Source organism: Podarcis cretensis (assembly GCF_951804945.1).
Source record: "Podarcis cretensis genome assembly, chromosome: 15".
Lineage (NCBI taxonomy): Eukaryota > Metazoa > Chordata > Lepidosauria > Squamata > Lacertidae > Podarcis > Podarcis cretensis.
Window position 1 is genome coordinate 5,475,007 of NC_137185.1, and position 20,982 is coordinate 5,495,988.

A 20,982-nucleotide genomic window follows, 5' to 3' on the forward strand; every position below is an offset into this window, starting at 1 on the left:
CACTGCAAACCTGGAAGTAGGTGTTTTGGTTTGTGAACTTTGCCTTGGAAGGAGAACATGTTCCACTTCCTGTTGAGTGTGTTCCATTTGTAAATTGAGTCCCCCGCTGCTTTGGGAAAGTACGCCTTGGTTTAAGAACGCTTTCCTTTAAGAACGGACTTCCAGAACGGATTAGGTTCGTAAAGCAAGGTACTACTGTAGATGAGACTCTCACAGAACACCAAAGGCTGCACCCAATGTCAAATCCTTCATTGGTTTGTGTGGGCACGATCACATAATTATGGGATGCACAAAAGCCCACATGAATACTGAAGCAAGGAGCAGGTTTGTCACCAAATTTTGGCTGACTTGTATCTCAAATACAACATTTAAAAAACATTTTGCACACCACTGAGTATCAATGCTCCGTTAAGATAAATGAGCCATGTATGGAGAAGCAAGGAAGCCATACAGTTTGACAGATATCCAAATAGACCACAACAGGGATTTCAGATGAGAGAGTTTTCCACCCAACCCCCTTCCTTTGACAAAAATAGATTTAGTTCAGGATTTATTTATTTTTTAAAGGCTTTTGTGGTTTTTTTCCCTTTTTGTTAACAGAGCACTGATGACTTGGTCTGTCAAAGCTTTAGTCTTCAGCCCTTTGGAACATCTCCAAGTTTGACTCGGCACAATTTCTGGAAGGTTAAAAGTACACTAGATAAAGGAGCAAGTGTTTTAGAGAAACAATTCCCTCCACAATAGGCACGATAATCCCATTTATGTCGCTGTGTGCTTTGGGGGAAAGGGAGTTGTTTCCTGCTTCTCGGCGTTTACATCGCACATCTCTTTGCACAACCAGCAGAACCCTTTAATGTGGGCAACATCAGACCCGGAGGAAAATGCAGCCCACTATGTGGCCCTCAAGACCCTCCCTGGACCCCATCCTGGCCCTGCTCTGTGCCCTCCTTGGGAGTTTCTGCCTGATGGCCTGAGTCCTTGGACTGGGATCAGGCCAGATGTTTGCATGGCTGGAATGTAACCTGTACAAAGTACGATTCACACTGGTTGTTCTGGCCACTTTTGCTACTGACCTGTGTCCCCCCGTTGCCCTTGAGTCGGCCACTGGGCTGACAAAGGTTCCCCACCCCCTGCCCTGCAGACCTAAACCTGAAATGGGAATCTGTGGCCCTTCGACTCCCATAACCCCTAGGCAGTACATCCCATGGGTGCAATGGCCCAACTACCTCTCAGGACCACAGGTTTGCCATCCCTGCCCATAACAGTTGGGAAGCAGGGCCTCTCGGGGACTATTTCCTCTCTTTTAAGGTCTCCAGTCTGCTTTGAGATCCTTGCGATTCTGCTGCTGAAAGATGTTGGGAATAAGAAAAGATCCTTTCAATGGGAGTGTTATGGAACAGCCCCGTCGCACCGAGGTGTGTTTCCCCCATACCTTATTGCCTGCTTTTAAGCAACTACTTAAGGCTGTAATTTCAGCTTCTCTTGGCATTAAGTGATCTATATGTGCGCACACATACCCATGCCAGTATATCAATGCAAGAAATAAATAACAATGAAAAGTAAGATTATTGTTAATAATTTATAAATTAGTTCTGGGCAAGAAAGACTTGATCACTTGTGATCCTTTGAAAACTCCATTGCTGCCAACCTAAAAAAATGTTCTGGCAAGCAGAAGTACATTATAGAAACATCAGATGGAGCCTCGCTAGATCCGGCCAAAGGCCCATCTTGTCCAGTATCCTGTTCTCTCAGTGGCCAATCAGATGCTTATGGAAATCTCGCAAGCAGGACCTGAACACAAGAGCATGTGACTCCCAGCATCTGGCATTCGGAGGCATACTGCCTCCCACTGTGTCTTTACTGCTGTGTCAACCCAACTGTCTAGGAAAAATGGGAGAAAAAATAGGTACAAAGTTCCTAAATCAGGCAATTACATCATGGTCTGAGCTTCATTTGACCGATATGCTGACTAAGGGATTTCAGACACACTTTAACCTCAAAATTTTAGCAACTCCTTTCATGTGTAAGACCTGGTCTCCCTCTCCTCCCACACTTTTCCAATTTTGAGGTTATGTGTGTTTCTGGATCCTTTAACGAGCATCTAGTTTTAGCAAGTAAGACATGGAGAGTAAGTTACCTACTGGAAAATGCTAATGGGAGCAGAAGCCCAACGATGACACCATCAGCCTGACCGAGGGGTAAACCTCCAGGACTGGACCATTTCAGGCGGTGTGTGGCAAAGAATGTCATGTTTTTATAGCATCAGGGATGGGGATCTTGGGTCCGGGTGCTGAGAGTGACTCCCCTCCCTGGCCTCACTATCTTGCCCAGGCCAAGCCAAGTGAATGAAAATATGTGGTCCATGGGCTGTAAAGCCTTCCCCCATTTTATAAGCTTTACCACTTAAAAAAATCCCTTACATGTAGCAATAAATTGAGGAGAGGGCTTTGCTCAGCCTTTTCCATGTGCTCTTTTTATAAATGAGAGGTTTTTTGTTTTCTTTTTAAAGGGGGCGCAGACTGATGTAGTGGAGACTGCTCATGTTTCAGCCCTTCCAGGCCTTGGAAGATGAGGTCTCTCCAAGTGACGGGGAGCAGGACCCTCTAGCAGAGCTCCATATAGACTCCAAAGGGCCACTGAATCTGGACCCTTCTGCTCAGGGCTAAAGGTCCCCACACCAGTGGCCTGGATGCCTGACCATATCTCAGACTCTCGTCCCACAGAGTAGAGGAGATGAGTCAGGCAGCATCTTAGGTCCAGCTAGCTTTATGTGAGGCTCCTCGGGAGGAGGAGGAAGTGTATGGAAGCACCTGCTTGGATCAGGGCCTGGCAGACAGCCAGGACGGGAATGGAGCCCTAAACTCCCAATATAAACTCTGCCCGAGCTGCTTCACTGCTGAAGCAACAGCTCTCTGTCTGTCCCAAGCTCCTGCCTGCCTGAAGTGGGTTGGGTTGGGGGTGACATGGTTGCCTGATGTTTCAAATATCCATCTGACACCCATCAAAAGGCCGTAGTCAGTTGACACTCTGCCACCCCTTGAGGACACTGCCAGTCAAACAGCTGAACCACAGACCGTAACATACTCGCAAGCTGTGAAAAAACTGACTTCATGAGAAGCTTTGAGGAGTTAATGAAAAACCATGAACATTCCTTTCTCCGCATCCCATGTTTGAGCAATTAGATTCATTTTGAGAGCTGACCAGGATCACAGAGTTGAGTTAACATCAGCAACCGTTAAAAACAGCCTCCTTCGCAAACAGCACCCCCCCACCCTGTAATTGATTTCCAAAGAAAAGAAGGTCATCCAATGGGAACAAATTTGGATTGCCTCCCTGCGCCCTGTCCAGTGTGGTCTCTGACTGATATCATCTTAGGAAATGTGAGAGAGGCAAAGGGCTGTAGCTTAGAGGTGGAACATCTGCTTTGCATGCATGAAGTCCCAGGTTCAATCCCCAGCATTTCCAGGTAGGGCTGGGAATATCCCTTGTTTGAAACCCCAGAGAGGCACTGTAGACAAGAGTGAGCTTAAAATGAGCTGAAATGCCCTCATCCCCACACATTCAGGACTTGCAAAGGCACTCACAAAAGTCAGCAGATATCACAGAGGGCCTTCAGGTCACACAATCTGCATACCCACTAAAACCTCCCACCCTGAATCCTGGGAACTGCAGTTACATAGCTACAATTCCCAGTACCCTTACAAACTACAGTTCTCAAGATTCTTTGAGGTGGTGGAGGAACATGTGCTTTTAATGTATTGCTGGGGATGCAACCAGCCAGGAAGCTAGACGAGAATGTTATCATGCCTCTTAAACCGGAAGACGCGGGAAATGCCTGACCTTACCCAGTCACAATTAAGTCCAATGCCTCCTAGTGACTAAGCTGTAGAATGGCACAATCCACACACACTTTTGCTCAGCCCTAAGTTTGTTTGTATTGGTTGGAAGGAAGAAATGCTTCTGTAAGGCAAGAAGGGGCGTACCGTACATATACATAGAACTGAACTCTGGATGCCGCACATCTCGTGGCCTGCAAATTTTCAGTGCAGTCAAGCTATGCTGAGCCACTGCTAACTCCCCGCAGAACAAAAGCGCTTAGAAAGCCATTATATGCAATAACTGTTAAATGATGAGACACTGTTTACTCAGATCGTCAGATAAATTCTCACTCGCAGGAGGTTGGCCTGGGTGTCCCGAGAGTCATCTGGTTTTTATTTGCAACATAAAATGTAATTAGCAGCAGTAACACAAGCAGAAGAATCCAATAAAAGGGGGCTTTGCTCTTAACAGGTCCAAGAGTGACCATTTCTTCCCATATATGTTAATGAAGAAAAGTATTATTTTTTTCATATACTCCTCCACCTGCGTGCAAAAGAGAGAGGACAACAATTTTCAAAAATGGTAACATGACCTCTTTTGACTTGAGGTAAACACACACAAACCTCCAGAGAATCCTGGTAAGAATAAAATCTCGGCAAATCTGAGGAGCCCTGGCTAAGACGCCAATTCTGATGTCATTTTTGTTCTAAAGCGAAAACTAAGAAAGCCATTGGTGAGGACATAGCAGTTGATTTTTTTTGTTGGCGGCCCCAAAATTCACACAGGAACATTGGAATCAGACTCCTGGTCCACGAAGGTCAGTATTGCTTACACTGACTGGCAGCAGCTATCTTGGATTTCAGACGGGGGCACATTCCCAGTCCTACTGGGTGATGTGCGGAATTGAAGTTGGGGCATCTGCATGCAAGAGAGAGGTTCTGCCGCTGAGGTGCGGGCCTTCCCTGGACACCTCTGTACTACTTGCTCCAGAGCTCTCCTTTCTTCACAGGGGTCAAAGGTTACAACATTTGGAGCCGCCAACTTGGATGGTTTCAAAAGAACACTAGATGAATGCAGGGAGGACTGAACTATCGGAGGCAATATGCCTCTGAATAGCAGTTGCTGAAAATCATAAGTGGGGAGAGTACAGTTGTGCTCAGGTCCTGCTCATGGGTTTCCCACTGGGGCATCTGTGAGACCAGGATGCTGGGCTAGAAGGGGTTTGGGCCTGATCCAGCAGGGCTGTTATAGTCAGTGCTGGCAGTGGACAGACGGTCCCTTCATTCTGATTCAATCCAATTTTGTCTCCTCTATGCTTTCCAATCTGTTCCCTTCCTCAAAGAGGGACGGCAAATCTAGAAATGGGATTCCACTCAGCTTTTATCGTCCATATCGATCCCTCTCCCGCCTTCTGGAGAGTGCATTGCTCTTGCCTCAGGTTATGTGGGTGTGTTGTGTGTGCCAGCAAGAGAAGGGTTAAGGAAATGTTTATCACAAGGCTGGCTTCAGAGTTGAAAGTAATGTGATCAGTAATGAATTTTGTGTTACATTAGGTTGTATAAATGGACAGACAAGCGCAGACACCAAGTGGCCAGGAGTCAGGGCTAATTTAATGAGGCTAAAATAGAGACAGCACCAATTAGACGCCGGGCCAGCTCAGTGCTCCTGCAGGGACTGCAAATGAATAGGTACAAATCAAATTACTGACTAATAGAAGCAGTACAAGAGAGGGCAGTCAATGCTAAATGCATTAGGGTCTTGTGACCTCTCTGCTCTGAACAACAGAATCCCAAATTTGACTTTAAAAATAAAATAAAAAGGGGGGTGGGGAGGGTGGAGAGAGAAAGAATAATAATAATCAAAGAAACTCTTGTTTTCTTAAAAACACACACGCCAAGAGCATTGGTTGCAAAATGCTGGAAAATATTTAAACGTCGGCCATTTTGCACGAGCAAGGAGTGTTTTCCCTGGGGAGCGAAACATTTTCCAAGGCTCCATCGAAGTTGGGTGTCCCTTTCCACAATCGCTGGGTAGTTCTATAGAAAGGGTGTCTGGGATTCCTGGGCACAGGAAAGTGAATGCCACAAGTTGCACTCAAGGACGTACAGGGCTTGGCTACCGCAAAAGCTTGGAAAATAGGAAGCATTGATTCCTGTGAATGTGGCAGAAGCAGACAGCAATGGGCTGGAAGACGCCCAGCACGGGAGAATGGGCTGCACCAGAAAGCAGCTGTGCAGGAGCAAGCGAAGGAAGGATATTATGCAGCCCAAAACCTTACTGGGTATTTTTTTTTAATAATGGCTTCAGTGGGTGTGATTTGAAGTGTACCTCCCCTTAACTACGGAAGGAAAGTGGCAGAGATGGGGGAGAAATTCGGTTAGTTTACATTTGCACATGAATCCATGTAATTCCTGAAAAAAATGTACAAACCGAACGTGGCTATTCCATGCCCAGGAGTTAGGTGGGCAACCCAGGTTTGCTGTCTGGGAACATGGGTGGATTCCAACCCGTCACCAAGGACCCAACTGGCTTCTGTAACAACGAATGTTCATGCCCAACGTAGGCTGCTATAGCTGTTCCTGGATCCGAATAGCCTGATCCCAGGGCCTTCTTAGTGGTGGTTCCCTGTTTGCAGAATGCCCTCTCTGGTGAGGCTTGTCTGCCTCCCTCATTATTAACATTCACATTTCCCTTCAGGTATTGCAGTCCTGAGCCGCTTTTCCATAGCTCAAAACCAGCACTGGCAGCACTGGCTGCCAATTAGTTAATAGAGCCCATTAACTAATTGGCAGCCAGTGCAACCAGTCCAGAATGGATGTAATATGCTCAAACCATCTTGCGAGCAACCTGGCTGATGAATTCCACAGTGGTCAGTTTAAATGTCTGTATTTCAGTATTTTAGTATAGAAACACTTTTTTAAGCAAAGCAGATATTTAAATACGTATGCTATCCTAAAGCACACATTTCAAAATGTATTTTATCTGAACACCTGCATTTTCAAATGCATTTGGGTGCACTTTTCGAGCTGAGACCTGTAGCACAAAACGCTGCGAAGTGCAAGATCAGAAGGAGAATTTTGCACCAGCAGGTGCAGATTGGGTAGGTTTGCGTCAAGATGCAGAGCCAACGAAGCTTTCCTCCATCCCTGCCTCTTAATCTATAGTTGGATCAACTTCCCCTCTGGAAATATTTTTAGCACCACTGTTGTCGTCTCCGGGCCAAGCTTAAAATGCAGACGGGGCTCTGGCGAGGTCCAGCTCCCTTGCTCAAAAGCATGTGCATGTTTAACCTTCGACGGAAGTTTGGGAGAGGAAATGGCTCATTGAGCTGCCTACATTGGGAGCAAGCCGCTGTTCCTCCCCCACCAAGGAGGCTTAAAAATGGCCCATTGCCAAGATTCCAGAGATTTGGAAGTCATTCCAGAGCAACAACAAAAACAAAAAAATGTAAAAATATTCAGTTGTTGGCAATGGTACTGCAGCGAGGAGTGACCGGTTTCCTTTCGGAAAGCTTACAGGGAGTCGTATTAAATACACGCTTCCTCACCTCGGCGCTGCAAAGGGACAAATAAAATGCGAAGCCAGTTTTTTTTTTTACTGTCTTGTATAAAAAAAGCTCTCTAATGGACTTTGCAGGATGAAAATAGTTTAGAGCTGGATGGTGGCAGGTACATGCATTCCTGCACTTCCAAGACGTAAAAGCAGACATGGGGACGTGATGGAATGGGAGGGAGATGAAACAAGGGGCTAAGGCAACCTCCAAACGAATGCCAAAAGCCCATTCAGAGGAATAAGATGCTGACAGAGCAAAGCCAAAGTTAAAGACGTTCAAAATACAGGCATCCGGATGCTGTAATTCCCAAGCTGTATGCCAGAACACATGAGTCTGCCACAAGACATGCATCTGTAGAGTAAGAACAGCCTCTTGTAATCCATCTTAGAGAGGGTGCCTGCTGCCTCTCTGGATTTCATGCTCTTCCTGGATCAATCACCCCCCCCGTCAAGATGGCCCCCTGCATGATCCACTGCTCTGGCTCTGCACACTTCCCATCCTGCTCTGCTGGGGGCAGGCAGTTCCAAAAGATAAGGGAGACCCAGAGCAGAATTGTCTGCCCATTGCCTCTCTGCACAAAGTCATGGCTCCAACCAAATCAGGGACATCCGGATCTTGGAAATGCATAAATCAAACGCTGCCAGAACTAAACTGCAGATGTGCCACTGGAAACAAAGCTGTAACATGGAGCAGGAAACCATTTTGGCAAACAGAAAGGACTTTGCCTGGCACTGCAACAACATCAAAGTCAGTGCCAGGTAAGATCCTCTCGGAAGGGCATTTTGCCCTTAATGGGGAGGATGGCTGCAAAGAATCAGCAGAATCTCTAAAACTGGCAGAGGGGAGCAGTCCCAGCTCCGGGACGCCCTCTCTGAGACCCCATCCCTGGATGAGTCTCCACATCTCCACCGTCTTTGATGAGGACGCGGGTGGCGCTGTGGTCTAAACCACTGAGCCTCTTGGGCTTGCTGATCGGAAGGCTGGCGGTTCGAATCCCTGCAACGGTGTGAGCTCCCGTTGCTCTGTCCCAGCTCCTGCCAACCTAGCAGTTTGAAAGCACCAGTGCAAGTAGCTAAATAGGTACTGCTGTGGCAGGGAGGTAAACAGCGTTTCTGTGCGCTCTGGTTTCTGTCACGGTGTTCTGTTGCGCCAGAAGCGCTTTAGTCCTGCTGGCCACATGAGCCGGAAAGCTGTCCGTGGACAAAGCCGTTTCCCTTGGCCTGAAAGTGAGATGAGATTTGTAGAATGTAGGCATTCTAGATAGCTCTATACAAAAGTATCTGTGTTTGGACTGGGTTTTCATTTCCATCTTGGAGCTGAAAAATAAACGCCACTGTCTGTGCATACTTCTATTGGGGCTGTATCTCTTGGACGACAGTTTATGAAGGGTGGACTTGGATTTAGATAGACACAAAGCTGTCCGAATCGTTAGATTATGGGGCCAAAAGGCTATTTCCCTCAGAACAGCCAAACTGTACGACCGGCTCTATTGCTGAAGCCACATTGAAAATAGATTCCTCTTTTCTCTTCTTTTTCCGCTATTCTGATCGGGTTCCTTTTCCGCTTGCTGTCTGATAGCTATTTCTGTCAAGTCAGAGAAAGCTTCAAGTGGAAAAGACCCCTTTGGTCATCGAGGTAAATGTCCCCAGCCAGCTCTTCCTGCATGCCTTTAAGCAATTTTTAGCAGATGGCTCCAGGCTGATTTTTTATGCTGACTAGTGTAACTATCTCTTACAGAAACCTTTGAAAAACAGCCCCCCCTCCTATCTTTCCAAGTATAGGAAAACCTTTATTTAATTTTTAAATTGAAAGGTAGGTCTGTTCAACCAAGCAAAATCTTTTTTGCTTGATTCATCGCCAGTCTTTTAACTGTTTAATTCACCAATGACCCACTTCAACGTAAAAACCTTTGCCAAAGGCCCATCTAGTCTAGCATCCTTTTATCCCAGGGACCAGCCAGCTGCCCGTAGGAATCCTGCAAGCAGCACCTGAGTGCAACAGTATTTGCGATTCGCAGCAGCTGCCATTCAGAGGCACACTGTCTCCCACAGTTCAGGGGGAACAGAGCAATGACGCACGAAAGGGCCTGCTGATGACTACAAGAATAGAAGAAGAAGAGACTTCCGGGTTGGCGCCATCGCCGAATGGCGGACTCCCTCCGAGCTCCGGAGGGAGCCTGCCCGGCAGGGGCTGGGTCCTACCGCGCCGGCGACGCGGGGACCCTCAAAAACCATGGGCGCTGAAACCCATGGACATGGTGACTCAGCGGGCACCGTTTGCGCCCCCCGACCCGCGAAGGAGCCTTTTTAAAGGCTATGGAGCGGGGGACGGGTGGTGGTGTGGTGCTATGAGTCCTCTGCTTCCCCTGCCGAGCGAAGCCGCATGCCATTCGACGGAGAGCGCTGACTTCTTCCATTGAAAATTTGGACTAAAAAGAACAACCCGTGAGTAATTGGGAAAATCGGATTTAAAAGGAATAATTTTTTTAAAAAAAAAATTCGGAACGAGCGGGGGAGGTGCAAAAAGGAAGTCCGTCTCCCCCCTGTTGTAGAGGATTTAAAGCAAAGGATTCGACAACTAAGATCGAGAGCTACTTTATATTGATAAAAGTTTTTAATTTCACGATGGAAAATTATAAGACTGTGCTGGAGGAGAAAAGTAGAACGTGTGAGCTAAACACGTTGGCTTGTCTGCAGTTTCTACGAACAAAACCCATCTTCATTTTTACGTGCTGACACAGAAGACAAGCCAGCCAAACAGAAAACCAGGGTGGGTTCTGTGTTGTATCTAATGTTCATCATAGTGTGGGAGGAATCGATATTATTTAATCACACTCCTCTTTTAGTTGTTGCTCCTTTCCTTTGGGAAGAGAAGACTCCCTGGAAAAGACCCTGATGTTGGGAAAGATGGGGGGCACAAGGAGAAGGGGATGACAGAGGACGAGATGGTGGGACAGTGTTCTCAAAGCTACCAGCATGAGTTTGACCAAACTGTGGGAGGCAGAGGAAGACAGGAGTGCCTGGTGTGCTCTGGTCCATGGAGTCACGAAGAGTCAGACACGACTAAACGACTAAACAACAACAACAACCTTTCCTTTGGAGGAGACAACACTGGAAGCATTAGAGCGCCTTGGGAGTCGGGGAGGCACAGAAGCAAGCAAGTAGGCAAGGTGTCTTGGCTGCGAAGCAACATCAACACCCTGCTACCCTAGACCAGCTTCTCCTGAGATAACTCTTTGTCACTCTCTGAGAAGAGTTAAAATTGAGCCACTTTAGCCATGCCGTTAGAGAGCTGTGATCCATGGTACAGTCCAAGGTGGCTTTAGGCAAAGAGCACCCTAATTGTCCATTAGTAGCTACTGTCTCCCGCCCATCGCCAATTGACCACCAAGGCTCTGTTTTGCTCACACAGCAGCACGCTTCTCGCTCAGAGTTAAAAACAGCACATTCCAGGAGTTAAAACACTTATTCCAGACAATATAAGAAAACCAGTTGTGGGGAGAAATTTATGGCGCTGCTGGACAGAGACTTCACTGCTGGTATCATTTAGTCCAGCTGACTGGGTGGAAAAGCATTAGAGAAAGTGAAGACTAAGCAAAAAATAATAATAATGTTTTTAAATAAAAGAGAGACAAATGGCTGTTTCAGCCAAACGCTTTCAACAACAGAGTAAATATTCGGGGGGTGGGGTGGGTGAGGAGAACGGGGATGGGTTTCAAAAGCAGCCAGCAATATTCTGTCTGAGATATAGCAGAAAGGGGCAGCCATTCATCTTGACCTCTGCTTGCTCTTCAGTTTATAGCTTGGCAAGGTTTTAATGAGAAATTCAAGCAGCTGTTTTAGGTCCACAGGAGCATTGTTCAGGGGTGGCCCAGAGGGCCTGAGCCCCAGGGCTTCTGCACCCTGATGCCCCGCACCCCAATAGTCTGATTCAGTGTAAGACAGCTTGCTATGGACTTCCCTCATTGATAACATTGTGTGCTAGTCTTTGCTATATCATCCCTTTGGAACCCCAGGCCCCAAACTCGGCAAAAGGCTGAGGAGCGGAGTTGCACCAGACCTAACATGTGGTGCTTTTGGGATTGCTTCAAACTTCCTTGAACAAGGAGGGCTAGAAGCTTGGCTTCTCTAGAACAGCAAACAGCAAGATTCACCAGTTTTTGTTTTCTATGCTATATTATATATCCCCAAACTGTTTGGCACAGATACCTGGAACACACTCTCTGACCCGATCATTTTTCTTTCTCTGAGGCACAACCAAGAGGGTACACAACACAACCTTTCTCCCCTCTGAAAAACTCCAGCCAGGCGCTGTTCTAATGCTGGTGTTGAGTTGTTACTCACAGTCCAAACGGGATCTTTCTTGCGGGGAAAGAGGGAATTTGCTTAACACCAATCCCAGCCGCCAAAAGCGCCTGCAATTTGCAAGCATTCCAGCCTCCCGACGGCCTCTTGAGCCGAAGCCTAATCCCTGGGAGTGCCATTCCATTTATGTTAATGGGCCCTTTAATTTATCACAATAATGGACTGTGATGAAGATGGATTAATTTGGATTATGGGAGCCAGCACTCTCTCGAAGGCAGATAATTATACACCCAGAACCTCATCTGCACATTTGCTGTTGATCAGCGCAGATGCCACGCGAGGGGAAGCGAGGCACGTTCCCGTGGGGCACGGAGTGGGGTGCAGTGTGTGGAGACTGGACATTTTTAAGGTGGGTTGTCACAAGCCCCAAATCTGCAACTGTCCCAAGACACAAACATTTGTTTTCATGTCGCCATGGCAGTCACAAACCCTGGAGGGAGGTGGGCTGCCATCATGCGATCGGGAGGGTTCAGAGGCCCCAAAGAGTTTGAAGTCAGAAGGGAAGGGAGAGTCCATTTGGGTGGGGTGAGGCGGGTGGGCAGAAAGACCACCAGCAACTTTCTCAAAGGAATTCTGGGAGTGGGGCTATCCGGAGGTGCTTTTGGAAATGTTAGCAATATTGGGAATGTAATGTGCACCACAATGGCTTGCAATGAAGGGATTCATTAGCTTCTGCATCATCTTTCTGCAACTTGGGTGTCCTCCAGATCGCTATCAGATCCCCACTCCCGTCAGACCTACCTCTACTGTCAGAGGCAGGGATTGCAAATGGGGACAGCTGCTGTTGCTGCGCTCAGTTTCCTGTTGGGGCATCTGGTTGGCCACTGGATGCTGGACTAGCTGGGCCATTGGCCTGATCCAGTAGGACTCTAATGCTGCTGGCCCCAGCCAACAAGACCAAGGGTCAGAGATGATGGATGCTGCAGCCCAGCTACACCTTTACAGCCACAGGCTGCCTTTCCCCTCTCTAACCTGGAGTCATTTCAGGCCAGAGTGTGCTGGGGGAAGCAACAGGCAGCTGGGATGGGCACAGTCAAGCCAGGATGTTTGAAGCAGATCTGACACCTCCCTCGGTCCGGAGAACCACATGGCCCAAGAGGCCTGTTATATAGTTTCAAGACCTTCTATCCTCCCTCTGTTAGAAAGGTACAATTCTGCCAGTGCCAGGGCCCCATCTGCACTACACAATTAGAGCGGGATCATAACCAGTTTAAGCAGTTATGGCTTCACCCCCAAAGAATTCTAGGAGCTGCAGTCTGTTAAGGATGCTGAGATTTGTTAGGAGACTTATCCTTCCCTATCCGAGCTTACAATTTCCGGAGACGTTTAACAATCAACCCCTCTTCCTAGGGAACTCTGGCAATTGCAGTTCTGCAAGGGGAATTGGGGCCTCCTCACAACTCTCAGCACCCTTAACGGTTCCCGGGATTCTTTGAGGTAAGTCTTGATTGTTTAAAGTGGCGTGATGCTGCAGATGGGCCCTGGGTTTTGTGTGTTAGATTTGTCAACCTCCCCCACCCTCTGCAAATGCTCCAGCTCTATCTAAGTGCTACCCCAATATGTTAAGGATCCGCTTAGGGGTGGGGTTGTCCTCCAGGGAGCAAGGCAATGGGGGTGGATGAACATTATAAGTTAGTTAAAGAAAATCACCATTGGGTGAGAGATGTATGTGATCTCTGATCACATCTCTTCTTTGTACCTGTTCCAGATCCCACTATGTCCCGACCGGGCGACTCAGACATGGCGTCAGCCAGCCGTTCCCGGAGGCCTTCGTCGGTTTGTTCCATGGAAGACAGGTGGCGGAGGCCAAAGCTCTCGGGCCAGCTCCCGCAGACTTCCAGCAGGGTCATGCTCCGATCAAAGGCACCTTCAGGAGAAACGACGGGATGAAAGTTAGTTTATATGTTATTTCCCCCCATTTCACTTACAGCAGCTTCACTTCAGGAGAGCATCGGACATCAAAAAGAAAACCCAAGGTGAGAAAATATAAAACAATACAGTATTATGTATATTACATTTCACAGCAGTATTATGTAACAAAAGATCATAGGGAAAAGAATCACACTATGCGTTGTATTCAACGTTAGCCCTGCTCAGAGCAGACCCACTTAAATTAATGGATCTAAGTTTTCTGTGCCCATTAATTTCAATGGGTTGACACCCGAGTAAAACTTACATTGGATCCAGCCCAGATAAATTAATGAGCATGACTAACTTCTGTCCATTAGTTTTAATTGGCCTTATACGATTCCAAGGTTAGATACTGGTAAGGCATATTGACCAAAAGCTTTCTGGGAGAACCAAGACTTGGCCACGTGCCTAACAACTACAGCCCTAATATATGTCTACTCAGAAGTAAGTCCTATTGAATTCAGTGAGGCTTACTCCTAGATAAGTGGACACAAAATTGCAGCCTGAAATAATATAGTATTGGGGCTGGCAGACAGTGAAGTTGGTGCCACTTCCAATAAGGCCCTGTTCAATAAGGCCTGGCCTTCATTGGGCAACAGCACCTGGATCAGGGCCTCAAGATGTGAATTACTGGAGACCAATTGGCATTTAATTTTAAAAATCATATCCAAGTTCATATCCAGAAGGCAAGGTCTTCTTTTCACAAGGAACAGAATGGATATTTTATTTTTTTAAGCACACAGAAAATGTTAACACACGGCATGCACAGGGCATGACCAGCCCATGCATCACCCAGGCACTACACATTCTTTTAAAACACAACTCCCAAATTCTTTCTACAATAAGCAAATAGACCGATCATCAGCATCCAGGGCCTGATCCAGGTTTGAGGGGGTTATCAGAAAGGAATGCAGCCATCTATATCAGTGTGCCAATGCAGCCGCCATTTTAAATTTCCCACCATGCCCCAGAGTGTTTGATCATGTAGCCTCACTCTGGAGCATTCAATGATGCCCTTCACTGGGGAACACACTGCCATTTTGATTTTCTACTATACCCTGGAACAATGATTTAACAGGCACTCCAGGTAATTGTGGGAAATTTCAAATGGTTGGCAGCTCCAGACCCAGCTGCATGCCACAAGGAGGGCTGGCATCAGCGGTGACCCCTCTTGAGGGGACTGGGCATCAGCAGCGGCATGGAATTATTGGGTGCTGACACCATTCCTACCAGCATCCATCGGCTCCAAAAGAACAAGTGAAAGGAACCCAAGAGATAAACGGGCACATGTAGCGAAGACAATGGAGCGAAAACCTCTATCTACGCTCTCCAGAAAGGCAACTGAAAAATAATTCCCTTAACTTGCAGTTGTTTCCTAATTCAAAAATAGGACATGACGTTTGACTAAATGCAAAGATTAGATTGTGGACCCCCAGATCACTTCAAAGTACAAATTAAAATTATTCGAGTCTATTATATAGCAGCTCCGCCGCGAAGGCTTACTTTAAATCATTCCCCCGCTTGGAATGAGATTACTGTCTGGGGGCTTTGACGCGCGATCTGCATGCCATTTCACTCAACAATTAGGTAACTGAATATGGAGCGTTTAGCGGGCCTGGCTTTTGCCAGCCTGCAGAGGTCGGGTGTGGGTGGGTGGGGGGCGCGGAGGGAAGGAGGGAAATGCCAGCATTTCTCTCGAAGTTGAAAGTGCACAAAACACATCCCCTGGTTATCAGGCTTCTGGTGCTTCCCTTTGATCAGCCGTCAGAAACTATCTGCACTCCTGCGGCAACTGGGCAGCTTCACAGCTCACTCCCGGCCTCTGACAGGTAGTAATAGAAAGGGCGAGAGACCAGGCCCTGCGGCAGGCGTCCCTTCCTCTGATAACGTCCAAAGTACTGGGTGATAACCGGTGGTAAACACTCAGGCCGGCCAGCTAATCCGTGCATCAGCAAAGAGGAGAGATAATATGAAAAGCTAATGGCTTGGAGAAAATAAATAAATACGAAGGGTGAGGGGGCGGGTGAGAGTGTCTGGCATTTTAAGGCCCACGAGGGGAACCCCAAATCTAGTCAACGTCACTTGCCATTTTGATGTCACTTCCTGGAACTTAGATGCTTCCATCATTGTTTACGTGGGCTTTTCGCTCTGCAAAATCCTTTTCGATTGGGCTTCATGCCACAGCTCAGTGGGAGAGAACAATGCTTTGGGTACAGGAGGTGCCAGGCTCAACCCCTGGCACCTCCCATTAAAAGGATCAGGTATCCAAAGGGTGGGAAAGAGCTCCGCTCTGTGATCTCTCCCTCGGCCAGAGGGAACAGTTCTTAGGGAAGGGGACAAGCAGTCTGGCCTGATATATGGCAGCTTCCTGAGTTCATCTGTGATGTACAGTCCATTGGCGGCTGGTGCCCGTTGGGATTGGTGGGTTGGATGGCAAGGAGGCCAATGGTAGGCAGAGCCACAGCCAAAGAAAGGTGGAGCCAACTCCTCCCTGTTGAGTTGTGCAAGGGGCAACGCTGAGACCAAGGAGGAGGAAGGTCACAGCCAAGGCATTTACGTGGGCCATTTGCAAGTAAGGCAGGAAGGTGGGTCACTGAGGTTGCTGGGGCAGTGCCTCATTTGCCCTAGTGGAACAGCCTCCACTGGTGGAGCTGGTGTGGCGCAGTGGGTGATGTGTCCAAATAGGATCTAGATTCAAATCCGCACTCAGCCACAAAGTTCACAGGGTGATCTTGGGCCAATTGTTCTCCCACTGTTTATTGAGCATCCATTTTCACTGGTTACAGCAGGGGTCAGCAACCTTTTTCAGCCGTGGGCCGGTCCACCGTCCCTCAGAGCATGTGGTGGGCTGGACTATATTTTGAGGGGGGGGGGGGAATGAACGAATTCCTGTGCCCCATAAATAACCCAGAGATGCATTTTAAATAAAAAGACACATTCTACTCATGTGAAAACATGCTGATCCCAGACCATCTGTGGGCCGGATTGAGAAGGTGATTGGGCCACATCCGGCCCCCGGGCCTTAGGTTGCCTAGCCCTGGGTTACAGCATGTTCTGCCTCACTTCCTGTCACTTTCCATATTGCAGAAAGTTCGCTGTTATTTAGGGGGGGGGAGTGGGTTGTTCTCTCCCCCCCCATAAGTGCACCAAATCCAATTTAATTGTGCAACTTGAATTTGCCTCTGTGTGGTTGAACCCCAGCTGGATCTGGAAGCACCCCTTGTCTTTGCCTTCTTTTCTGTGTCAGCACTTTGGGGGACCTGAAGAATGTTCTCAAGTGCCTCATCAGTTGCCTAAAGGCTCCCAAAGATTCCACTTCACCCTCCCCTTCATTGGTAAACAAGGACGGGAGATCAAGACTTTTTATCACATTTCAGAAAGTGGGAAACCCAAACACCCTGGTCCTCCTTTTAAGCAGGCCTATGAATAACAGTGGCAATCGCTTTTGATGCTCTGCCAAGGCGGCTGTGCAGGCACCCAAATAAATAAAAAAAAACTTCAGAGGGAGGGAGAGAGAGAGAGAGAGAGTCTGACTCTAGTTCCATAGATGCTTGAGTGAGAGCCGAGGAGACAAGAGTAGCGCTGCCTCCCCAATCAAGCCCCGAGACCTGCCAAGAGCTCTTAACGGGCAACTTGTGAGGTGTGAGCATTAATGTAGAATGCTGCTCTCAGGGATTAACGGTGCCAAAAACCTCTGCTCGGGACGCTCCCTTTTGATCTTCTCCTCCCTTTTCACCCCGCGCTGGCATTCCACCTACGTGTCTGGTAGTAAATCTCACGCCAACACCATTAAGCTAGGATCGCACGTGGGCCAATAATCCCCATTTGCCAGGGACTGCCCTCGTTTTCTGATACAAGTCCTGGGTGGATACAAGTTTGGGGTTGTAGCCAACTAAACTCTTCTTGGAGTAAAGCCTAAGTTGGTCTTGCCCGTGAATTTCAATTTGTTGACTTGGAGCCTGACTCGCAAGGGATATAATCATTTGTTTTTTAGGGAAAGAAATGGGAGATGCCATCAAAAATTTTTTCTACAATATTAGTATTCTCAGCCTTCTTCCTTACCTCCTTTCTAATGCACCTTGGCTCTACTGCACAGGCACAAAAATGAGTAAGCATGAACACTAATGACCACTTTTCCATTATTTAAGCCTAAACTGTATTTCACTGACATAGGAGTGGAGGCTGCTCTGTTAGGGCAAATGGGGCAAACGTGGGTGGAGCAGTTAGCAAATCTCCGTCTGGCCTCATCCAGCTCCCGCCTGCCTGCCTATCTACTTACATCCAGCCCAAGGAGTGGTGCAGCCTCTCAGCTTCCTCTTCTCCTCCGTCTCAGTGTTGTCCTCATAGAACTCAGCAGGGAGGAGGATGGTGACAAAACCAGAATCTGTTGGCTTCACCTTTCATTGGCTCCACCTACCGTCGGGCATCAGACACCACTGGCATCTACTCGAGGGCTGAGGGCCCCCTCATGTGATGAGACAGTAGCAAACTATTTAGCCAGGACATAACTGTATATGTACCCCCCCCCCACTTACTGGTTTCACTGGACTCCGACAACCTTTTGCCTTGGCACTCCCTGGCGTTGGAATTGCGTTATGGATTAAGGTGATCAGCTTCACCCGGTCTCCAGACAGCCTACCTGGTTTAATCTTTCATCATTCCTGACACTGAGTTACCAAGCCCAGCGAGGAGCGACACATGCCGTGTGAGCAGACGGCAGAACTCTGAGCATCCTCCCATTAGGGCTGTGCGCAGACTGTCACCTCTAAATTCGGCATCAACAGTAACCCAAGTGCCGCAATGACTACAACACTGGCTTCATCTTGCATAGCTAAGTCTGCTACTCTTGCTGTTCTGCATAGTTTATTCTGGTTTCATTTGTCAGCCGGGGTAGGGAGGGGGATAAAGTGCTACACAGTGGGCACTAGACCGGGGCTTCTGGGTCATGGGAAAACCTACTCAATGACCCCCCCTCCCAATCTTCTCATAGCTTTTGAGACTTTGGGCATCATCCACACAAGAGTGAAGCCTCCTTGTCAGCCACAAGGCCTAGAAACACAGAATTCCCTTTTCTTTTTTAAAATGGAAGCTGAGATCTTCAGGTCTGCATTTACTTTGAGGAAAGAAGGCTTCTGAAACTTCACTAGGCATCGTCCACATGCATTAAAAACATGTGTTTGAAACTGTTTGCCAATCGGGGGCCACATTCCCATCTGAGCAGCATTCTGGGAGCCACATGCCAGTGGTGGGCGGGGCCAGAGGCAAAAGTGGGTGGAGCAGTTAGCACAAATGGTACGCTTTGCATAGTAGGCTAGTTTCTACACCCATACTCTCACACACCCTTCTCTGCAGCATGTTCAGAGTTTAAGGACACCTTCTAGCCACCCATAAACACTCGAGGAAGGTATGAGGCAGGGGGTAAGCTTGGGGGAGGGAATGTGACCTGGGGAGAGTTCAAAGGGTTGGAGAGGGGACTGAAGAGCCACATTTGGTCCACGGGCCTGGGACCGTCTCTTAAAGCCTTCTTACTCAGCCACAAGGACTAGAACTTGGGTTGTTGTTGTTGTTTCAAAAAATGGAAACGGGGACCCTAGTTTATTGCGAGGAGAGAAAATATAGAGAGGAAAGAAGCATGTAGCTGTCACCAGAAAGCATCACCAGCTTCCTTTCCATCACCTCTCCACACCTAGAGCAGAGATGTGAGCATTCTGATGGCATGGCAGCCTTCTCCCTGAGAACAAGGCCCAGGGCCAATGGAGCAGTTTGCCCTGCACTGAGCCAGCTTCCTTCTCTCCATCGCATGGCTCATATCCTTCCAGAAGGCCAGCCGTGTCAGTCTGCTTCGGCAAAAAATAACAAAGGGTCTTGCAGCACCTTTTAAAGACTAACAAACTCGCGAGGGCCTACACAGTTCCTTTCTAATTTATCTACGATATGTGACAACCCTCAGGAACAATTCACCCCTTTGTATGTTTTTAATAAATCAAGGCTTAAAGTGCAAAAGATATGCTTTGGAAAACAGTGGCAGAAATATCTACTGCAGGAGTTAAGTCTATATAACTGTCAGCTTTTTTCATTCCCTGGCTAGGGTGCTCACTTTGTGGGATTGCTTGGAGCCGAGCTATAAATAGCAAGATGCTCGCTGGTCCTGTATGCCAACAGAGCGCTAATTGCTGTGTAACACGGTGACAGAGCAAGCAGAGGGAAGGGCAGGCCGTCATCTTTGAGACGTCCGTAGTCGTTGGCTAAGACTGTGGATGAGTAGGGAATATAGAAAGATGCCTTACACCAGCTCAGACCACGAGGAACACAAAGGCAGAGGAAGTTGCCTTGTACTGAGTCAGACGACTGCTCCATCTAGCTAAGAACTGTCTAACACTGACTGACAAGTGGCTCTCCGTGATTTCGGGAAGGGGGTAGTACCAGCCTCTGAATGCAAGTTGTTGGGGATCACAGGTGGGGAGAGTTGCTCTTGCCATAGCTGTCAACTTTCAGATTTGAAAATAAGGGATCAGCAGCCTCACCTGTTCCAGTGACAGTCTACGGGATATCTAACAATCTGGGATAGCAGCGGGAAGCAGCAGAAAACGGCGCTGGAATAAGGGAATTTCCCGCAAAAAAAGGGAAGGCTCTTGCACTCAGATCCTGCTCGCATGGACGTTGGGTTGGACACGGTTGACATGGGGATGTTGGATTCAATGGGCCACTGGCCTGATCCAGCTGCTGGTCTCTTCCTTTGTGGCCACTTGGGCATCACCAAAGAAAGGGGCAAAAGAGGACAAATACTCGCAAGGAAGCTTGCACATGCTAATTTGTATGTATAGATGCAAGTTTAGAAATAATGACTATGATCGAAAGAGAAAGGCAAATCCTCTCAGGATTATGCGGAAAGCTGTGAGTCGGTGGCCTGTGTGTGCCTGCTCAACCCAGGTGCTCACTGCAGATGGGTAACTTTAACACACACACACACACACACACACACACACACACACGAGGGAGGGAGGGAGACTGCTCTGTATTTTATCTTGGACCATCCTCTATAAAGAAGGGCACATGGATTTCAAAATGACTGGTTTTGTTCAGATGCATTGGGGGGGGCGTTAATTTAATAGATACATTCAGTGCTTTCTTCTAAAAAAAATGTTTAGGAGAACTCTCATTTTCGGGGAAAATAAATATAGTAAATGGACAAAATGTTTAAGGGTATGCGTACCCCTGCGTACCCCCCAGAAAAAAGCACTGGATACATTGAAACCTATCCAACAATTCCAACTCCTTTACAGGAGTGGGGGCTCTAGAATGAATGAAGCAAAAGTATTAGATACAAAAAGGGGG

The 20,982-nt window shown here is 47.7% G+C and overlaps 1 protein-coding gene across 4 annotated transcripts in view; it reads right to left on the reverse strand.

The window, feature by feature from the left end:
• BCAS3 (BCAS3 microtubule associated cell migration factor) overlaps positions 1–20,982 on the reverse strand; it is a 467,999-nt gene that overhangs the window by 8,019 nt on the left and 438,998 nt on the right. For 3 of the 4 annotated variants that reach the window (XM_079955512.1, XM_079955511.1, XM_079955513.1), the window contains one exon: positions 13,436–13,603. In XM_079955512.1, the coding sequence (XP_079811638.1) occupies positions 13,436–13,603 (168 nt within the window). Of the gene's footprint in view, positions 1–13,386; positions 13,604–20,982 lie in introns of all 4 variants that reach the window. The other variant, XM_079955514.1, reaches the window with a different exon arrangement.